Raw genomic sequence first — 21,899 nt, forward strand, 5'->3', positions numbered from 1 at the left:
TTCACTCACAGTGTAAAAAGACTAGAACTCAGTCACTGAGTTTTGATTTGAGGCTTCTTAATAAATATGTGTAGTGCTTCTTGAAATGTAGACCTATCTTTTCTACTCTCCTTACTACAATTTTCTTTATTGAAATTTTAGATATTGTCAATGCCTCTTGGAATACATTAAGGGCATCGTCAAAACGCACAACAGCAATTTCAATATGAGACAAAGCATCACCAAATTTGCAGATTAAGGCTCGGATTTCAAAACTCTGATATGTGCAGTACCACATATCCGAATTTTGATTTTCATAGTGATTACCGCACTCCCTGTAATTTTCCCCATAAAAATAATAATACAAGCTGAATTTGATGCAGTAAGGTTCAACCTCTCCACGTTAAGTTATGTTGTCAAAGCAAATCTTAGAATAGGAGATATTTGCTGGCCTCAGTAAATACCTAATTCTACTGTACCACTTCTTACACGGTGCAGTACATACCCCACCACCATCTAACCCCCGCATAATTGGGGCCACAGTGTAAATAAATAATGACAAGGAAATAATTTCGAAGTCAGCGATAGCATGAAACACATCTTACAATCAATCACCCTGCTTGTTTCTGCTACTGCCAAATCAGAACTGCCCACTTACCTCCAGGGAGTCCCTCCTTTTCTGGGTCAGAGTACCCAGGCTGTCCCACTGGTCACAGATGGCCTGGCAGCGGGCATTCACAGTGGCGGCATCATAGTAATCGAGCTCACTTTAAGAGAAAGCAATACACTGTCATAAAAAAACATGACTGCCATCTCAACAAAGATCTTTGAAATTTGAAAAGAGCAATGCCAATTTACTGTTAGCAGAAGTCAATTAAAAAGGTGACCTACATTTTGCTTTTATTGGGGTCCATGCAAAAAGTACCATGCTTTTGTTTTCACTGAAAGACACATAAAAACAGTTACCTAGTTTGTGTTAAATCGTGTGCCTGTAAAAGCCCTCTGGGAGACTTGCTATTTATTCTTGATTACAAAGATGCTGGGATTAGCTTGTTGGTGTTTTGATTTGCACTCTCTACAGTACCATTCTTATTCTAAACCCTGGGGACCGGTGTATGTGAAGGTTTGACTGAAGGTGTCCTGCGCTGACCATTCTCAGCTGTAGGGTAGAAGGGATCACCACTGTGTTGATGAGTAAGATTAGAAGGAGGATGGAACTCTTGGAGATTCCAATACATATCACAGCTAATTTGTGAACAACTTTTTCTTTCTCACTAGACACTTATCTCTTATGTCTCATGGTGAAGCATCTTGAAGCTACCTTTTGAGGGCAGATAAAAGCAAATAAATACATATAGTGCACTTTGTAGTCTCCGCCTACAAAGGAGTTGGCATACACTAACCTCCATTAATAACTTTTAAGTTATTACTGTGTGGTTCATCCGACTAACTGTTCCTCCTCACTTAACCCACTAAAATATGTTTTTCACAAATTGCATTTAACTGAAATAGCTCTTGTTCAGAACTCAAACTTTCTCATTTATGCCCATGATTACAGCCTCTCTTTCATGATCTTTTCGCTGACCCCTCGATTGAATTCAGCACTGCGAACCACCCCACCATGCTCCCTAGACATGCCTTCCTAGGTTTGGGATTTGAGGCAGCAGAATGGCTCTCATCCTATTCCTAGAACCGGCCTTTTGGAGGTATCTGACACATTCTTGAGCTCACTGGCCGCACCACTCTCAGTGGATGTATCCTAAGGATTGGTCCACCTCCTATGTTGATATCATATTCTGCTTTACGTCCAAGGCGTTCAAATGATTCAAAAGTCAATTTTGCTAACTTTGCACAGAAATTCACATACTTTACTTCACCAATATCCACCTGAACGGTTGACTATCAAAAATGTCAATGTACAAGAAACTTATTCTAGTTTTTCCCGACATACCTCTCCCAACTGGTGACAGGACACATCAGATAATGTTCCTTTTGTTTTACCAATCTTTACCTCTTTGCAGTTCCCATCTGACATGCAACCCCTAAACGTTCAGAAGTTTTTAACTGCTTGGTCCTCTTCTCTGGAATGCCCTCACTCACATACCAACTCAGAACCATCCCCGTCCCCACTGAGTTGAAATGTGCCACTTACTCAACATGGACAAAATAAGGCCATGGCAGCTCGACCCAACTCTTTCACCAATCCTGAAACTGCCAATCGTATGCAAGCTTTACTCTTTGCTTGATGTGTACAAGAGTCTATCACAGTATAATGTCTGTGTTCGTGTCTCACTCACTAAACACCAAGATACGCCTCGTCCATTGCATATAAACCACCTCAACCGCTACTTATCCAATGAACCATTTTATGCAACTATGTACAACACTTAGAAGGGTACCAAATCATTAAATACAAATACATATGAAAGGCTGATAACCTTCAACACTGGACTGATATTAATCTGTTAGACTGACAATTTCAATGACTTGGAATGATAACTGTTGGGATCTAGAGTGAGAAAATACTAAGCAGAAGAAAGACATCAACATATGTGAACTGGTTGGGGTCTGGATAATATATGATCAACTCCAATAAAAAGGCAGACAAAAGTCATCATTTGACTTTAATTTTTGCTCGTTTACCATTTCATTCCTTGACTAACTGAACAAGTTCAAGTGAGAGATGGGATGAGTATGTAAACACTAGAGTACATAGATAATGATTATTCTTAGAGCTGCAGCTCTTTTTGTATTAATGCAGAATGTGGGCAATCACTAGTGATTTTCACTTAAACATCCGACCACTAATAAAACCTATTATAGACAGTTACGAGATAAAGTAGCTCAGGGAGATGAAATGGGACATCAGCTTTTGTGGGGCTGATGGTTCTAGTTCTTACTTGAGTTCCTGGGCAATTGCAGCAATCTGTTCCACGCGGTCCTGGTGGGCAGCCAAGTCGCTCTCGAATGCTTCGTGCTTGCGCAACAGAGCACGGATCTCCATCAGTGAGGCGGACTCATAGTCCCTCAGAGTCAGCATCTCCTCCTTACCTGTAAGGGATGGATATGTATAACATTGCATTGAATTGGAAATAGACAGAAGTTACTTCATCCATACACATTGCTGCAAGGAGGCCAAATTTAAAACACATTGATCTTAGGCATCAAAAATCAAGCAGGGTACTGCAGTCCTGGAAACAATACAACAGAATAGCTAATCAAATTAAGGGTTGCCAAGATTGATTACATAGAAAGGCCCGACCAGATGAATGTGTTGCCAAAGTGGAGAGGTAAGGAAGGGAATTACATCATGCAGGTTATTTTCCAAGCAAGGGATGGATTCTGAATTATTTAGAGCTCTTGGATTACTACTTGTCATAAAGGGTGACACCTGCCTAATACTCCTTGACCCCCCCAAGGGCATATTGAAGGGGTAACACAGGGACCACCCCCCCCCCCTCCCTTGATTTGCTGGCTATAACATGGACAGTATTTTGTGGCAGCCATTACAGGACTCGGGAGATTGTTCTCATTGAAATGCAGTTGTAGTGAATGCCAGGATTTAAGGGTCACAAACGCACACATAAAGGGTGATTATCAGGTGATTTTAGAAAAAATTAACATCAGTTGTTGATGGTGTTGAATTCGCTGTAGGAATTCTGGTGAGTCCAAAGCTGATTTTATACTGGTAAAAATGAGAACCCTCTGATGGGATTTTATGAACCACTTGTGAGAGAAAATTGTTTTATCTCATGATTTTCTTACAGAGTTTATGGAAGATGGTCCAGAAACTAAAATGAGAACACATTTTCTATTTGTTCACACTATCGTCCTCAGCTATGCGTAAATAAAGTCTGAAACTCTGAGTACGAAGTGTATTTTCAAAAGCAGCAGCAGCCTGTCGTTCCTTCTCCACAGTTCTACCGTAGCTTCGCCATAGTGTCCTAATGAACCAGTACAATGCTACCATTCAGTAGTCCTGGAAAAAGCCATTTGCTTGTAATTCTAGTTCTTCACCATGGTATCTTCATTAAATTCATAAATACTAAAATAGATCTCAATTTATATGTGTGGGATCTAGACACAGTTTTGAGAACTACCTCCTTCCCTAAATATTTTAATATACATATAAAGAATTGATTTCAATACCTACCTTGCTATTAAAGATGTGCCCTGCAGACGAGGCACTTGCATTCTAAGGGCTCTGACAATACTAATGTGGTATTCTGTCTTGGGAAATAACTGAATACCCCACAATTTCAAAATCCCTGGTAGTATAGTTAATTCTGAGATGCAAGAATTCCACTGTACTCCAAGAGGAGCCTGAGTAGACCACTAGAAATGGGAAAATATAGTTGGAAGTGGTGTTACCACGCCCAATTTGTGTTAATTCCCCATTACAGAGTGGATTTGACACTTAGTATTTCATCAGCATTAAGCTGGTGAAATATCTAGGTGGAAAACCATGGTATTCTCTTTTGATTCCGAATTTGGCCAGTATTTCCTGTTACAGAATGAATAAGGAATTGCCCACCTCTTAAAATGAAGGCCTAACTTCGGTATGTTCTCACATGTGAACAGCAATATTGAAATGGGTATATTCAGTAAGGAAAAATCAAAACAATTACAGAGTAAAATCATACAGTGTGTTTTGACTTTTCATCTGAACCTGCATTATTTAGATCCAGTGCTCTGTATACAATAAACAGCATGACAAATGTTTTCACTGAGCACATAGTAGCATCTAGCCACTAGGAACAATACATAAATGTGCCCAGAATTGGCGTGACAATTGCATTTTATTTATTCTGATGTGCCCTGAAGTTCTCCTCCTGTACCTCTAGTCCAGGACTCATGTAGGGAAGCCTTCTGTTTAAACTTCTCGGCCAGATGGTCCAGTCTTTCAAGTCGTCGGATCTCAGTCAACAGCCACTCCTCGTAGCCCTTCTCCACCTGTTCCAGACCTTTCCAGGCATTGGCAATATCCTGTGGGAAGGCGTACAAGTTCATTACCTATCTGATCATTGGTAGCATTTGGTGATTTTGGCGGAGGTGATTTCTAGGGCTAGTAAATTAAAAGTCCGAAGCATTACTTGGAAGTCATTTGTACAAGAGAGGTGCCTGATATAAGGACTCTAGTGCAGATGCCTCATGGCTGGATTAACAGTGCAGATAATGAATGTCTGTGATATGAGTGCAAGTGCATCCTAAGTATTATCGAAGGCCATCCTATCAAATCTTTGTGCCATGGGATGGCATAACATGGGATAAAGTTGGCGTCTATGTGAGGTTAAAACGGAATATTTGTAATGCACCGGATACTGTTAAAGACATAGTTCATAAAGGTGCACTGTAAGCAGCTCTAAACAACCAAACAGCACCACCTCTATACAGTACTTACTGAGACCATCTTTCCCTCGGAGGGCATGAAAGCTGGTCTGTTGCTGAGCCGCAGCTTGGTCTGCAGGGTGTTGAAGTTGATCTCCAGCTGGCACTTCTCCTGCACACGAGGAGGCTTGTGGACACGGCGGTAGTCCCGGAAATCCTCCAGCTTCTTTTGCATGGCACTCATGGTCTGCTCAGGGGTGCGGTTCTCCAGCCAGGGAATGGTGCGTCGGATCCATTCCAAAAGCTAGAAGAAGTAAACAGAAGTGATGAAGGGTGGAAAGGGAGCTAAATCTGAAGTATACCACACAGCACCATGCAAACATCACACAGGTACATGGATGTGGTGATGACTTCATTTCTCTTGACTGCCCTTGGATGAATGTGATCAACTGTCATACATATAATGAAATGACAGAGTATGGCCTTAAGTTGCCCCTTTCAAGAAAGAGGCTCCCAAAATGCACTAGGATTTAAAAAACGAGTGAAAGTATCCTTAACTTGGATCCCAAAATCATAGACCCTTTGTCGTATGCTAGAGCTTTCAGGGCAGAGGTAGGAGAGGCAACATAGGATCTACTTAGAAATGTGTTCATTTAGGTTCAATGACAGTAAAAAACAGATCAAACCACTTACTGACACCCGCAAATATTTTGAATGGAAAAAAGGACTCTGGCATTCGCAATGGAGAAAGTGCATAAAATGCATCACTTTCCTCCATTCAAGCTCTTAATTGTTCTAAGCAAATCCTAGCTTACTGTGGAAAGAGATCTGTAGATGTACCCCTAAAAGTATTTTGTTTTCCTCTGAAGAGGCTTGTTTGCCCAGAACTTTGTCTACCTACATCCGTTTCCATCATGTGCACATGTAGCAATGCGATATAGATGATCCAGCCTTTCACTGGGGCTGAAAATAAACGTTTTAAGCCAAATGTCTTCTTCTCAGTAACTCACTCACTTTCTCTCTAGCTATACGGCCCTCACTTATGACGTCTGTATTCTAAACAGACTCTGATGGCGCCCATCTTTATAATCTCTGAGAATATTTTGTAACCCATACCATCTTAACATCGGATTTAAACGGGCCATCTGGTGAATGTTGTCATAAACACCATCCGACATAATCAATAACGCAACATTCTAGAAAGCCTATTACTTGTGACGGTTGTATGTCAGTACAACATATGCTTTTACCCCGCATGCCATTACAACGCGGGGATTACAACGCAAGTCGTTACAACGATTTGCGTTGGGGGGCGCTGGATAGTGGAATAGTTTAATTTTCTATTCCAACTCCAGTCCCTGTGGATAGTAGGGAAGGTGTTGGATAGAAAATTAAACTATTCCCTATCCAACAGCGCCCTCCAGCGAAAGTTGTTGTAATGACTTTCGTTGTAATCCCCGCGTTGTAATGGTAGTGCGGGGTAATAGTTGCATCGTAAAGGATATTCCCCTTTGTGACCGTTCTAGGTGCATGACTGGGCAAAGAGTTTAGTTATTTTTCTCTGTCTTGGACTGCTCCTATAATGCACAATGAGTTTGGGGAATGGTGGAATAGTGTGCAGGTTACCCGGACATAAAAACGTTACCTCGCTTGCCAGCTTCTCATACTCTTCCATCAGCTTCTCATTCTCTTGGTTCACTGCTAAAACTTTACAGATCCTGTTTGCAGCGGTTTCAGCCTGAAACAGGAAAGAAAGAGAGGCACAATTAGTTACACTGCCATATTGCTAGAAATATCCATTAAATGCTGGCTCTGAGTAGGTAACTGACATTTTAGAAAAGGTTGTCAAGAAGACCAGGCACGTTTGACTAGAAGCACAGTGGTGGTCTATTTCTGCCATCGCATTCCCACATCTGTGCCTTCCAGGCCAATACACTAAATGAATGTGAAGAGAACACCACCAAAAGGTGACGTTGCAGAACTGTGGCAGGAGGAAACATGGTGGTTGTGGAAGGAGCTTCTATAAATTTCTAAAACTTAAGGTTCAGTTATCCAAACACTTAAACCTAAATAAAGAACCATCAGTACCTAACCTCATTGCTAGCTTATGTTAAGCTGGCCATGTGGTTTTCAAAGTATAAAAGTTACTCTTGCCAAAATCAACAAAACTTCACTCACAAAATGAACAAAAATGGGAAACAGAACCATGCAAAAGCAACATGAAATTTGATTGGAAGAATATTTGCAAATCCTCTTTCACAAATAAGGTATGCTGTCCCAGACTAAATGTATGCTCTTTCACAGATCCTTCTTGGCACCTGAAAAACTCCTTAAACTTTTTGTGCGACAAGACCCTACCTGATGGAATTACCGAGATCACAAAGGTGGCCTTGCTCATATGCTCTTTCATGGTTCCATACTGCAAATATACTGTGGTAGCATTTTTAAGTTTATTGAATGTACCTTTCGCATTACCCCTCTCATGAATTCGCTTATGTAATACTAGGACAACTTGATTCACAAATAAAATGGGAAGCAGAGACGTTTCTTCTAGTGTTAATGCTGACTTTGGTTTGCAAACTGATTCTCTCAAATTGGAAGAACTCCAGTATTGTATACTTTCACATGTGGCAAGAGTGGCTTCCTTTCTTAGATGAGCAGACAATACCTCGTTGCAACTTACTCCCTGGGGCCCTCCCTACAGACCAACGTGGGGTTCACTCGACTCCACTACCTTATCTTACAAAGCGCCTTGACAGACAGCTTTCCCGCTACGGACTGAAGCATCAAGATGTGCTGCGTCCTTTGCCTTAACTGTTTGTTCTTAACCAGCACAATAATGCAACTCATGGAGAACAAACAATCAGCTCACTCACACTCACTCACTCACTCACTCACTCACTCAGGCAACCAATTTTTCACTGTATTTTCAACTGTGCATGTACAAATGACACTAACAAGATGCAAGTACTGCACAGCCTTACCCTCCTCCCCTTATCTTGTTTTGTCCATATGTGTGCTCCACTTGTGTTAGTTAATGTGTTATGATACTGCAGATGATATGGATTTTACGTCATGGCACAATCTGTTTCCTATTCACTTGTATTGCCATACTGCCTTATGTTAGGTGTCGCAAATAACTAATAAAGACTATTTGAACTAAAAAAAATAGGATTTAAATATACACAATGATATGAAAGTGAGATACAAAAAGGTGTCTTTAAGGCACTTAATGACCCTGAATTCCTGTCATAACCTATATGACGCATATCCCCAAATCGAGGATCACAAAGCTCACACAGGGAGTCAACTCTGGTCTTCAAACAATAGTCCCAGGATTATGACTGTGAAGAAAAGATGGACAAATCGGTTTGTTCTTGGTCCTTTGCCTGCTTCCCTTCAGATTGAGCACATGAGCACAACCTTCTCAACCTCCCTAAATTCTCATGGCCTATCGATTCATGAACATGGAATCTTAATTTCAGAAACCCTTTGCTTTCCCTCTGCCTGTCAGGTAGCCTACTGATGCATCTCTGGCAAACCCTGACTGACGTCAACGGTTCCTAATGTTTTAGCACTGTACAAAAAGGCATAAACATAGCTAACTATATAAATGAAGTAAACCAGCAGATAAGATGATTTTCTTAGACTTCTTTATTACTGTCAATGGAGGAGAGGGTGCAGTCAGAGAAGTGACTACAGTAAGAATTAGAAATGCCACGTATAAAAGGAGAGAGTTACTTATAACACTAGTTCTACAACGTGGCTCTCTTTTTCATATTTTAACCTTTGGAATTCTGTTGCCTGCAGATCCTTTGTACGATGGAGAACATGATGATAATCTCATTCTTTCTTAAAATACTTAAAATTATTTAAGGTAGGTTTGCTTTCCATCCATCCTTCCATGAGTAAAGGCCCAGCCAAGATAGTTGGCAGGACTAAAATAATTTGCAAGGCGTATCTCACCCTTGGACTGGCTCTTCAGTGATCTTCTCAGCAAACCTCCAATCAAGCTCTTGTGGCTTAGACCGGAAGTCGAGCTTTGTACCTTGCTGTTAGCCCCTAAATGCTTCCTATTAGGATCAAGGTATGGATATCATGATCACACCTAATAAATGAGTAGCCCATCATGCCAACAATATGCAATGTTCCAGGAAGGAAAAAAAAAAAGGTAAAATCCCCTTCTTGGTGAGAAGCTTGTACCTGCTCAGCTCCAGCGAAGGCATGGTAGAAACAAGAAACGTATGTCATAATGGCTTTCTCATCAGGCTTTGGAGTGTTCACAATATCTGGGGAAATAGAAGCAAGACAACATAAAAGGTTGACAGCCAGAATCCTGCTACTCATGACTCTAGCACATGAACATCTCTTCAAGACCCAGGACCAAGTATCATGAATTCAGCTTAAAAGGCCAATGTAACCACAATGGCCATCAGAAACAAATAATGCAGAGCCATGCTAACAATATGCACTTGAGTACAGTGCACCACAAACAATGAAAACACAAGAATCACTGTCAGAGTAAGGAAAACAGGAATTACTTTATTTCCTAGTCCTCTGTTAGGTAGCGAATGTAACAAGAAAGGCTTGTTCTGCAGGACGGTGTGTTGTTTTTATAGTATTATTATTATTCATAGTATTATTAGTAGTATTAGTATTATTATGATTATAGTTGTTGTATTTGATGTTATTATTATTATTATCCAGTGGTTTGTCTTTTTGGTGCATGTCCGTATCCCCTTGGGCTGCCAACCTGTGATAGTGAACAAGAATACTTTTACTAAGTCCGAATGTGAGTGGGATGTCCAAAGTGCAATATTCTCTAACATCTACAATGCACATATTGATTCCACCAGAGATTTAGACAGTGAACTAAATAATCCAGACTTCATTCCACCTCACAAAGAACATACACAGATAAAGTAGGCTACTTATAGTTTCACAGATGTTCCACCAACCTGGTTGTTTGGCAGAGGCCAGATCTATGCTAGCCAAGGAGTAGCCTACCAAACAAATTTTGGGCTCAGTTCACCAAGGTAAATATGCATGATTAGATTTAATGATGTATGGATTTACTACTACACTTAGGTGTAAATTCACAATTTTGTGCTGTTCACCATTTCCAATATCTAATTGTAGACTTACAAGACTCCATCAACTCAGTTCAAGGTATGGAGACAACTAAGACAGAACTTGCCAGTGTAAAGTTACTAGGAGTAACATTTCCCACATAGGGAGAAATGTTCGCTACAGTAGACAGAGATCTTTCTAGGGTAAAGTACAAGGAAAAATAATAAAGCTTATGAATTTAAAAAAATATATGTTTTAATGTAAAAGAAAAATGTAAATTGATTAAAAAATAAATATTATTTACCTGGAACTAATAAAATAAAATGTTGTAACACATGAACTGAAAATATTTTTTAAACTATATCTCACTCCTCTGCAATGTACAGTCTTGTCATCACAGATGTCATTTCAAATGTTGCAGTGATGTTATCAATGATATCATGAAACATGTCATTAGTGATGTAATATATGGGGTAATTAGCAGTGCATGGTGAGGGTGTGAGTTATAGTTACTTTAGGACACAAGTCCCAGTTGCTTGCAATAACTATAATTGGTACATTTTTGTGATTTTGTTATTTAAAACTGTATGTTTTAATTGACATTTTCACCTAACTATAACATCCCTTTAACCCTTGGTTTTTTCACTGAATTTCACTGAATTTCTAAGATTTTTTTTAATGGGAAGTAAGATAATATTACCATACCTAACAATAACGTCAATTTAACTTTTGTTTTTCTTCAGTGAATTTCGAGGGTTATTTTTAAAGTACAGAAATATTTAATTACCATACGTAACGCCAACCCCACACCGTGCACCACCAAAGGAGGGAGAGGAGTTGGCCTAATGGCTAGGACGGTCGATCTCGAATCTGGGGAGCTGGGTTTGAATCTCTGCAATGACCGCTGAACATCCTGTTATTCTGGGCATATCACTTAATCTCCCCGTGCCTAACAAAAATGAATGTGCTATGTAAAGCACTCTGACACCCGATACGGGTCAAGTTTGTGCTATATAAAACTCCGTCAAAAAATGTATTAAAAAAAGGCCAGGCCCTACACCCAACCTCAGCAAGGGCCCTACCCCCACTGCATGTGGCCTTTTGCCGTGAGCAGTGTGGGGTTTGGTGCAGGGCCTGGCCAAACTAGGAAACCTTACAACTCCCTACAAGTGCACTACCTCACATGGCCATCTGAAAAGAGTCACAACATCAAAATATAATAACTGGCCCTAACGGCTTAATGAAGGAGTGAGCATATCACTATAAATAAAGCAGATCAATAGTCTTTGTTCGGAAATTACCAATGTTATAATATAAGTGTATCTTAGTAATTCACACAATGCGATGTTTAATACTCGTGATTATTAACAATGTTTAATAAGGTTTTAATTAAAAAATAAAAATCAACATGTCTCTGAGTCTTTTAACATAGTTTTTCTGACTGCATTTTGTTGGCTGAAAAATGGTAAAAGAAAGACTCAGAAACAAGTTTATTTGTGCTATTTTTTTAACCCCTTCGCCGCTTATGACGAGCTCAGCTCGTCATGAGGTACGCCTGTCGTAAGCTCATGACGACCGCAGGTTTTGCGAATCTTTAGCGCACAGCGGGAAAACGCTTAGCGCGGATGGTGTTAATAAGACCAACATGTCTCTGAGTCTTTCTTTTACAATTTTTCAGCTCACAAGACACCCATTCAAAACAACAAGAAGAGGCACTTACATTCCAGCTGAAGAGCATAGAGATCCCTCTATGAGTGTTTGAAAAATATAGAAAGTTCCCCTGGGGTCATGGATTTATTGACTTGGGAGAATTACTTTTTGATTTAATAATACTAGGGGGCTGCTGTGTTCCCTTGTTGGGGACCCTGCCCCTTCTAGGGACATCACCATGCTGACAATCAAAGTGTAAAGAGTCCCTGGTGGGCATTTGGGGTGCCCCTTCAACGAGCAGTGAATTATATTTTTGAAACATGTTTGTGGGTGTCCCGGTGCCCATCCAGGGCACCCACATTTTTTATTTCATTTGGGGACAGCAGGGGAGCCCCAGGACCCCAGTGGCTCCAGCCAGCACCCATAGTGGGGACCGTCACAAGTCTGCTTTTCTTTCTTAAGCGGGTACTGTGCCCACCCAGGGTACCCACAGCTCAACTTTGGGGGGGGGGGGGGGGGGGGGGTTGCCTCGGTGGAGAGCCCCAGGGCTACCATATCCCCAGATGGCTCCCCTAGCAGGAGCCACCCCTTTTTAAAGAACAGTTGTGGGTTCCCCAATGCCCACCTGGGGAACCCACAGTGCTGGGACCGTTGAGGGTTGTGAGGGGAGCCCCAGGGCCCTGCGCTACCGCAGCCAGCTCCCTATGCGAGAGCTGGCCCTTTTTCTTTAATTTGTGGTGTATCCCCCGAGGCCCACCTAGGGAACCCACACTACTTCCAACTTTAGGGGAAGCAGGGCAAGTCCCAAGGCCCCGCGGCCCCAGCCGGGTCCCTAGCCAGCACCATACTGGGGGCTGATGGGAACCGGCATCTTTCCTTTGCTCCTGCCCAGATGGTAGCAGCTCCCCTATGGCAGAAGCAAAATTCTGTTCCTTGTCCAAGAGAGTGCAGACGGGGTATGCCCGCACTTTCCCAGACAGAGAACCAGTGTTCTGGGGGGTACAGTCCCCAGGACACTGTCAAGTTTTAGACCGTGGGGGATAGGGTCCCATGGGCAGATATCAGCTCTGGGAGGGGAACGCCACCCATCCACTTTCAAAAGAAATTAAGTCCTAGGGATGGGCTACCTGGGATCTGAAAAGTCTCAGGAAGGGCAGCACTGTGTCCCCTTCCCTTTAAATAAAATACGGCTCTGGGGATATGGTCCTCAGGCCCTGTAAAAGCTTAAGCTGGGGTGCCTCCCCGCTCCTCTTAAAAATGATAACGCCCGTGGATGGGGTCCCTGGGGCTTGAATAGGCTAGGGGAAGGGGGCAACATGCCCCCCTCCCCTTTAAACTGACTAGTGCTGTACCGGATGTATGACGTTTCAACGCATGCTTTTACAACGCATGCCATTACGACTCAGGTTTTACAACGCAAGTTGTTACAACGACTTGCGTTGGGGGGCGCTGGATAGTGAATAGTTTAATTTACTATTCCAACTCCAGTCCCCGTGGATAGTAGGGAAGGTGTTGGATAGTAATTAAACTATTCCCTATCCTAGAGCGCCCCCCAGCACAATGCGTTGTAATAACTTGCGTTGTAAAAGTTGTGTCGTAATAGTAGTGTGTTGTAAAAGTTGCGTTGTAAAGGATGTTCCCCGCTGTACCTGTGGCCCTGGCCCACTGCGGGATGGTTATTTTCTTAAATGCACCGATCCACCGCACAATTTCAGAAAAATTATAAACATATATATGCTTTTGGTCGGGGGGTCCCTCTGGGACACCCTAACCAGGCCTGGGGGGGAGGCTATTACTACCCTGCCCAATTATATCTTTTTTATACTTTTTTCTATGACTCAGGACTTACTTCTGAGTCTTATGAAGGCTGCCACCACATTGTGGTGATGTCGTGACAGCCCATCAAATTGCCTCTGAAGATTTATCTGTGCCACAGATCCACAGCAGCATGAAATATATAAAGTTTGAGCCTTAATTGCTCAAAAACTACTGAACGGTTTTACACGAAATCACAAAAGCACACTTTCTGAGCCAAGATCTTTGTTTCTGCCAAATTTGTGTAATTCCGTCAGCCATGTGGGCTTTAGCTGTGTTTCATTGTCCTACTAAAAAATAAATAGGAAAATGTGTTCCCCCCCCTTTATCTCTGCCCCCACTTGAGGATCACCCTGAAACTTTTCAGAGAGAAGCACGGGTGGAAGAACATTTTTTTAGGAAAGTCTAGTAAAGATTTGGCAACCTGCGCCAAAGTTATAAGCTAACCAAAAAATGCTTTTTCTATGGAAAAATGGTCCTAACTATATATATACATATATATATACACATTTATATATATATATATATATATATATACCACACACACACGTATATTTAATTTAAAAGTCAAAATTATGTGTATTTTTAATATTTCCTATAGGATGTTATGTAAAGTCCTTGCCTCTATTATTTTATATGGGATTGTGCTGCAGTAACTGTGAGTGGCCATGTGAGGTGCCAAACGTACTCCACAGCTCGGATGCAGTACATTTAGAACTTTTTTGGGACCTTTTTGGTTGTAATAACTATAGAAGTGCAGTTTGTGAATAGCAATGGTGTTACTCTGCTGTGGACAAGTCTTATAGTAGTCTGTCGTGCCCTAAACCCTGCATACACCTCCCTGGGCCCCCTCCTTACCACTCCTTAACTTCTTCCCATTTGGAAGATAGTAGTCCCCATTTTCAAGCCACTCTCCATTGTCACTCCAAAATTTTATATCAAACATAGGCACACATGCAGAGATCCGTGTATAGAAAAGACAGGAATGGTGGAGGCGCAGTTCTCTGCAGTAGGTTTGGTACCAGAGTAGTACTATTAAACATACAACAAAATATAGTTTGTGAATTGGGACTTGTGAGTTGGATGCAACTGTGCCACAAACGTTCTCACATCAATGTTGTGAGAGCACGTTTGGCAAAATGTAATGATTGACAAGCCGACATGACATGGTGCCCTCTCAGCATTCTTTCTGTTTTCAGAAGTAAACCTGCAAATAATTGTTTGTTTAAAAAAAAAACTGGAGTGCAGAAAGCCTTTCCTTCCTGGAACAGCTATATGGCCTGATGGGGTCCATGTGCATGCTGTACAAAATAAACATGCATACTGAAATCTCGTAAGTAAGTATTATGGAACCAGACTACAGGGATAAACATAGAATAGAAGGGCCATCAGACGACAATTTTCCATGGACAACAGCATGGGGGTTCAGGAAAAAGGGAGACAATCTTGTGAGGGTGGGGGGGGACTCAAGTGTGAGTTAGCGTAGCTTTAAAAGACAATATGACATTCAATGAGGGGACTGTGGTATTCATGTATTTGCTCATGACAACAGTCAAAGTGTGTAGCCCTGGGGATAGCTGGAAGCTCACACATTCAGCAGTTATTCCATACAGTGATATCCACTTATTACTTTTCTTACAAATCCCTTTTGGGATACACAAGCTAAAGCAATACAGTGATTATCATGAACATCCCTATATAACCTAGATGGTAAGGGTACACTTCTGAGGATCATACAACGCACATAGCACCATCGAGACAACCTTCATAAGAGCAAAACACGTGCAAAAAGGGAACAAAAACACACGAATGGGAAGGAAAAGGCTTCTTTAAACAATATCTCAAAATTTCTACCAGGCATAGCGTGACTCACCTTCTGCATCCAACATCTTTGGTATATCCAGGAATTTTTCAGCCACTTCAAATGCAGTGTTCAAGTTACCAATGGGGTCATCCTAAGAAGAGATAGACTACCATTAAATGAGGGATCGACAGTGAAGATAAAGGGGAGGGGGGGAATAGAGGGAAGACACAATGGAGGACGAATGAGGTATACGAAAAATACGGTGCTGTTAAAAACAGAGACAAAGAGTCAATAGAAAAATGGCATTCATAGAAGGAAATAGAAAAGAAGAAAAGAGAATAAATGAACAAAATAGGGAAAACAGCAAAAAAACAAATTAGAGATAGAAACAATGACGAAATCAGGGAAGAGAAAGAGAAAAGAACACGAGAAAAAAAGCACATGCGACAATACTGTAAAGAAGCATAATTAAATGAAAAATAAAATGAATGAAAGGAGGAGAAATAATTATTAAATAACATAAGAAAAGCGAATGAGCGATAGAATTAGTGAGCAAAAACAAATACATTACAGGAAATTAAAAGCAAAGGAACATTGGAGAAATAAAATAAAAGAGAAGAGCCAAATAATGAAATGAATGAAGGAAGAGAGAAAAGACAGAACTTTTAAGGCAGTACTAATGCAGCAAAAGCCAGAATGTGAATGGAGCGCGGAGAACAATAATTCACACAGTCCTGGGTGGCAGGCTGGCAGCCAAGGTCAAACAGAGATAAAAAGTGTCGATGTTCAGCAGTAGCTGCCTCTGCACACTAAATCCATTCTTTCATTGTGTATGCTGATACACTCTATTAGTACACCACGCACAGTGCAAGACAGTTTACTGGAACTATTTGCAAGCAAGGACAGAGGAGCTGCACTGCAATGTGAATTTTAAAAAAGCCGACATTGTTACCTATGAGTGTCAGAGTAGCTTCAAGGAGTGTCTGTGAGGTCAGTCATAGGTGTAATGTGTTCAGTTATTTAGGGGCACAATCACACACAAAAAAAACACCCGCAAAAGTACAGAGAAAGAGAGCAGCAGCACACAGAGATGAAAGAACAGAGATTAGCGTAAGTAACTGTATAATGCACTGATATTGACCGGAATAAGGGTGCATGCCAAGAGCAGGAGTAGCACAACTAGGACAAAGAATAGAAGAACATACACAGAGAATATCAGTAATAGCACAATGCATGGAGACAGAAGGAAAACATCGATAAGGAAAGCAAGCAAGTCATCGCCAACAGAGAGGCAAATAAACAGACCAGCATAGAAGTAGCTATAGAAGGGCAATCATGAAAATCTGCAGGGAAAGGAAAATGGAACTCGAGATCAGCAGCACTAGAACGACAACACAAAGCCCATCAGAAAACAAGGAAAGCAAACAAAGAAAGCAGCAGCAACAGAACAGAAAACACAAGGACCGAGAGCAATAGAGAAGTTAAGCACAAAGAGAAGCAGCCATAAAACAGAGCTAAACAAAGATTAGAAGAAATAAGAGAGCAAACACACAGGCATGCTGAGAGAAAAGAGTCAGCAATAGTTAGAAGGCATACAAATGCACATACTAAGAACTAGAGCAGCAGAATAAAAAAAATCAGAGAGGCCGAACGCAATAGAAAAGAAACACAGTTAGATGTAGAAGGATGAACAATGGGGCAGGAAGCAATAGAAAAGCGAAGAGAGAAAATAAGCAACACAAAATCAATTATTTAGACCAGCAGCAAAAGGAAGGCCAGAGCAGAAGACATCCATATCCGGATGAAAAATACATAGACCATAGAAGGAACAACGGGGGATTAGTGTGTCAAAGAGGCAGAAAAAGAGCAGAAAATTAGAAGCAGGTGAAAGAAAACACAGGCACTGGCAGCAAAACAGGATATGGTCAAGAAAGCATAGACAGAGGAGCAAAGGCAGGCCTATTGCAAGAAAGCAGACAGACAAAGTGAATGTCAGAGGATAGAATAAGAAAGCATTTCGATTGGCTGTGAAAGAGAAAAGGTGTGAGAAAGCAAATGCAAACACCCAGCTCAACACAGGAGAACAAGGATTAAGGATCAGGGATGTCAATATGCACATTCTCCTCGCCATCATGCAGAGACAGCACACCAATGGCAAAGCAGGCAGGCACTAAAGGGAAAGAAAGAAGGAAGGCGATGGAACCTTTCTGAGCTTGGCATAGTCGATCAGGTCGGGTCTGTGTCTGTGGATGAGGGCACACAGTGCCAGGCCATCCTTCCAGCTTCAGAGCGACAAGAAAAGAGAGGAAAAGGAATACAGAGATAGAGAAAGCAGAGATGAGCCTCATAGATCGTCAGCAAGTTCTTTCCAGGACAGACCTAGCATACCCGTCTCCTACTCACACTTTATCTAAGCAATATCGTCTAGACTCATTCTGCGGCCAAGACAAACTTTTAGGAAAGGAGGTAAGATTGCTTCATGGTGATGGAGAAATTAGACAGGCAGGCGTTTTTCAAAGTCTTTTACTGACGAGGCAAAATCAGCCAATTTTTGGCTTAGTGTGAGTGGCCCTGTCCCCAATCTGCTGTCTTTTCAGAATTTCTGTACACGCCAATCCTCCCTCCCTCCAGTATGTATTTTCATGAGTACAGCGCCCTTAAGCATGTTTGGTGCTTTTACAGCTGAATCAGAAACTAGACATATTGGGGAGAGGATGTGGTCCGTCGGCTAGGCTGCTGACTTTGGTGCTGGAAACCAAGGTTCTAGACTCGGGGTCGCGTCTACATCCTGTGATTCTGGGCAAATCACCATCTCCCTGTGCCTGAATGTGTTGTTGTGTAACGTGACAGGTGCTCAGGTAAAGTGCTCCAATACCTTCGGGTCAAGTTCGCACTATATAAATCTGCATTTAAAAAATAAAAAAAGGTACCTTGACCAATATGGAGCTACTAAGCCAAGAAGATCATTACTAAACACCATCAAAGAAAAGCACACTCTGCTACTAGTACTGAAGTGGTTCCCGAAGTATATCAAGCATTGATCTTAACAGTTAGGTCCTGGAGGATCCTCTCAGAATGACTCTTTCTCTCAAAATATTTAATAGTAGAAAAAGCTATCTGAAGGATTCATTCTAAATAACCCCAGGTCTGTGTCAAAAAGAATCATCTTTGAAGCTAAATCAGAACAGATGACACCATAAACTGTCAGTTGAAATAAACAAAGGACAGGAAGTGAACGTGAGTGGGGAATCTGCAAAGCACTTTCTGTTGTCCTTTAAATTTCATTCATTCTAAATAACCTCAGGTCTGTGTCAAAAAGAATCATCTTTGAAGCTAAATCAGAACAGATGACACCATAAACTGTCAGCTGAAATAAACAAAGAACAGGAAGTGAACGTGAGTGGGGAATCTGCAAAGCACTTTCTGTTATCCTTTAAATTTCATTCATTTGGGAGAAAAGAGTACCTTAGGACAAATTATGCTGAACGTTTAGTTCTATGGTTTAGAATCCTGCCAGTAGATGCGTAACCCTTGTTATTGATTAAAGTTTAGGTTTATATCAGTGCATATACCTCAAGTCGCGTATTTATGTTACAGTTAAGGTCATAAAGAAATGAAGACTTTCCCAGTTTTCCAGTCACGTTCAACACAAATGGTATTCGAAGTCCCAGGTAACTCGCTCACATGAGAATGTTTTTACCAGCCGTCAGCCAAGGGGTTGTGGTTCAGTAATATATAGATCATTAGAGAAGAAAAACCCCAGATTACTGCATATCAATATCTAATAACACGACCTGGCTAGCATATTCTGTGCTGCTTAAACAACACTACCAACTTACTATAATTGCTTTATGTTGGGCTAATCACCATCAACGCACCATAACACTACCAGAACGTCGTGCTCCTGCATGTTCAATACAACAAAAATGCAAAACAATTAAACAATTCAATACCCAACAACCAAGTGGGACATAACACTAGCAAGATTGTATAAAACTGTACGTATGACCAAACCTCAACGTAAACCCTTGGTTCAAACAACATTATACATCGTGCTAATCGTCATGCGTGCACCATGACTACACCCTAGAGTCATGGTACTGCGTGTGATGGATGGCAAACCTACACTCAGACCCACCTCAGTGTTAACCCAGATCTTTTGACTGGGGGAAACTGTTTGCATTGTCAGCATTCCGTCCATCATTTGCTTGCTGTAACACTTTTCGCCCTAAGTGGGATGAGTATGGCCAGGTGTGGGTCCCTTCCTCACTGTGCCACTGGATTCAAGCTAGCCTGGCTGAAGAAGGGTGACATACCCTGAAGCCAGTCCCTGGATGCTTGCTTCGGTTCCAGGGAAGACCTGGCATGGCAGTTCGGTCTGTACTGTTCCCATGGGGCACAGGGTCAAGACTGATTTGCATATGGCTGGGTCTAAACTGGGGTGGCATAGTGGGCAAAAGAATGAAGGATTTAACCCAGATCTTTTGATTGGGGGAGAATGTTTGCATTGTCAGCATTCCGTCCATCATTTGTTTGCTGGAACCAATATCCCTATCGACCAGTGATTCTGGAAAGTTATCCAAATGTACCAAAAACAGTCAGTGTACTCACAGTCAACAAGTGTCAATTCACAAAATAGAGATATTCAAAAGCGTACATATATTATCTTGAAATTTAAACATCTGATAATATGAGACAGGATGATGAATGCATACAAAATAATAAGTAAAATGCAAAACATAATCTGTCATTCATTCCAAAAGGGTGTAATGTCTAGGAATTTCACCTAATGTATTTCCCTTTGCAACAATTTCTTACAAATATCTTTTACTGGTTTTATTGTTACGACTTCCAGAATTTGGAATCCTAATTAGGAGGTATTGTGGTGTTGTTCAAGTGAATGGCACACCAAACTAGTATTTACTGTTTATTGGCTATATTACTTTTGTCTACTGTAATTCTTATTTTAACTTTCGTTCCGTTTCACCAATGTACAATAAACCACAAGGGCATTTAATTGTGTAAATACAGTTTTCGTGTCACATGTTGCCGAATGCTTCAAAAAGACCTTTTGATCATTATATGGATATACCACACTGTTGCCTAGAAAATATTGTTAGGGTGTAGATCATTTTCGCATCTCATAGTTCCTTTGCAGTCTGTGCCTGTTATCTGTGGTCTCTTTTGTTTTAAAATATCCATTAAATTCCATGACCGTTGATATGCAAATAATGGTTGGTCTTTTATATAAATCACCAAAATCTTTTTCAGATTACAAAATTTCACTATGATTTTAATTACTTGTTTCATCTTAGTGGAGAATCTAGACAAAAAGGTGAACCTGATTTGTTCTTTTTTGTTTGACGTCATGAGCAAAGAGTCTCGACTTCTCAGTTTTAAACGTTCTGTAGAAATAGTTTCTCTGGGTACTCACGACTGTTAAATCTTTTTTTATACTCATCCTGCAAACCGACAAAAACTTGTTCTTCAGATGCTATTCTCTTGAGGCTTATGAACTGTGAATACGGCAAGTGTTTTTTCAATGATGTAGGATGGAAGCTGTGGTAATATAGTCCACAATTCCTATCCATTAGCTTTTTATATACATTTGTCTGTATACTCCATTCTATGAAACAAACCATGACATCTAGGAATAGTATGTGTTTTTAATAGAATGTGTGGACTGGATATTAGGGTTGATTCAATTTAAATCAATTTTTTTTCTTCTAGAGATTCCTGTGCCCCATTCCACATGATGAAAATGTTGTCTATGTATTTAGTGGAAAGAGTCAAGCCTTGTTTCCATTGGACATTATAAAACACAAATCCTGTCTCAAATTACTCAACAAATATGCTTGCATAGCTTGGTGCCGCTGTAAATCCCGTGGAAGTTCCATTGTTGCACTTTTAGTTAAAAGGAAATGCTGTAGTATCTTCTGTGTAGGAATTCATCGTTTGAACAATGGGTTGCAGGAAAAAAAATCCAAATATTGTCCGAATGGCACTTGAATAGGTCCACAGTTGGTCACATTGAAGAGTCAAACAAACGCTTATTTTTTTTAACATGTATATGTGTAGTCTCTTAGGGAATGGTGACTGAAGAATCTTTTTGGTTTTTCAGTGATCCACTCTATTTCCTAAGCTTTTTGTTTGTTCACACAATGGGTGTCCTTCAGACAGAACATGGAACATAAATCCCTGACATGCGCCAAAAACTGGTTATGACACTTTGCATATGGCTTAAAAACGAAAA

General features: G+C 40.9%; 1 protein-coding gene across 1 annotated transcript in view; it reads right to left on the reverse strand.

Moving 5' to 3' along the window:
• ACTN3 (actinin alpha 3) overlaps window positions 1-21,899 on the reverse strand; it is a 189,425-nt gene that overhangs the window by 43,558 nt on the left and 123,968 nt on the right. Inside the window, exons 6-13 of the mRNA XM_078660833.1 lie at window positions 17,850-17,928; window positions 15,716-15,797; window positions 9,511-9,596; window positions 6,953-7,045; window positions 5,381-5,611; window positions 4,818-4,965; window positions 2,880-3,030; window positions 638-746 (exon numbers count right to left, since the gene is read on the reverse strand). Coding sequence (XP_078516959.1) covers window positions 638-746; window positions 2,880-3,030; window positions 4,818-4,965; window positions 5,381-5,611; window positions 6,953-7,045; window positions 9,511-9,596; window positions 15,716-15,797; window positions 17,850-17,928 — 979 coding nt within the window. The remainder of the gene's footprint in view (window positions 1-637; window positions 747-2,879; window positions 3,031-4,817; window positions 4,966-5,380; window positions 5,612-6,952; window positions 7,046-9,510; window positions 9,597-15,715; window positions 15,798-17,849; window positions 17,929-21,899) is intronic.

Source organism: Lissotriton helveticus, chromosome 9 (assembly GCF_964261635.1).
Source record: "Lissotriton helveticus chromosome 9, aLisHel1.1, whole genome shotgun sequence".
In the NCBI taxonomy this organism is placed as follows: Eukaryota; Metazoa; Chordata; class Amphibia; order Caudata; family Salamandridae; genus Lissotriton; species Lissotriton helveticus.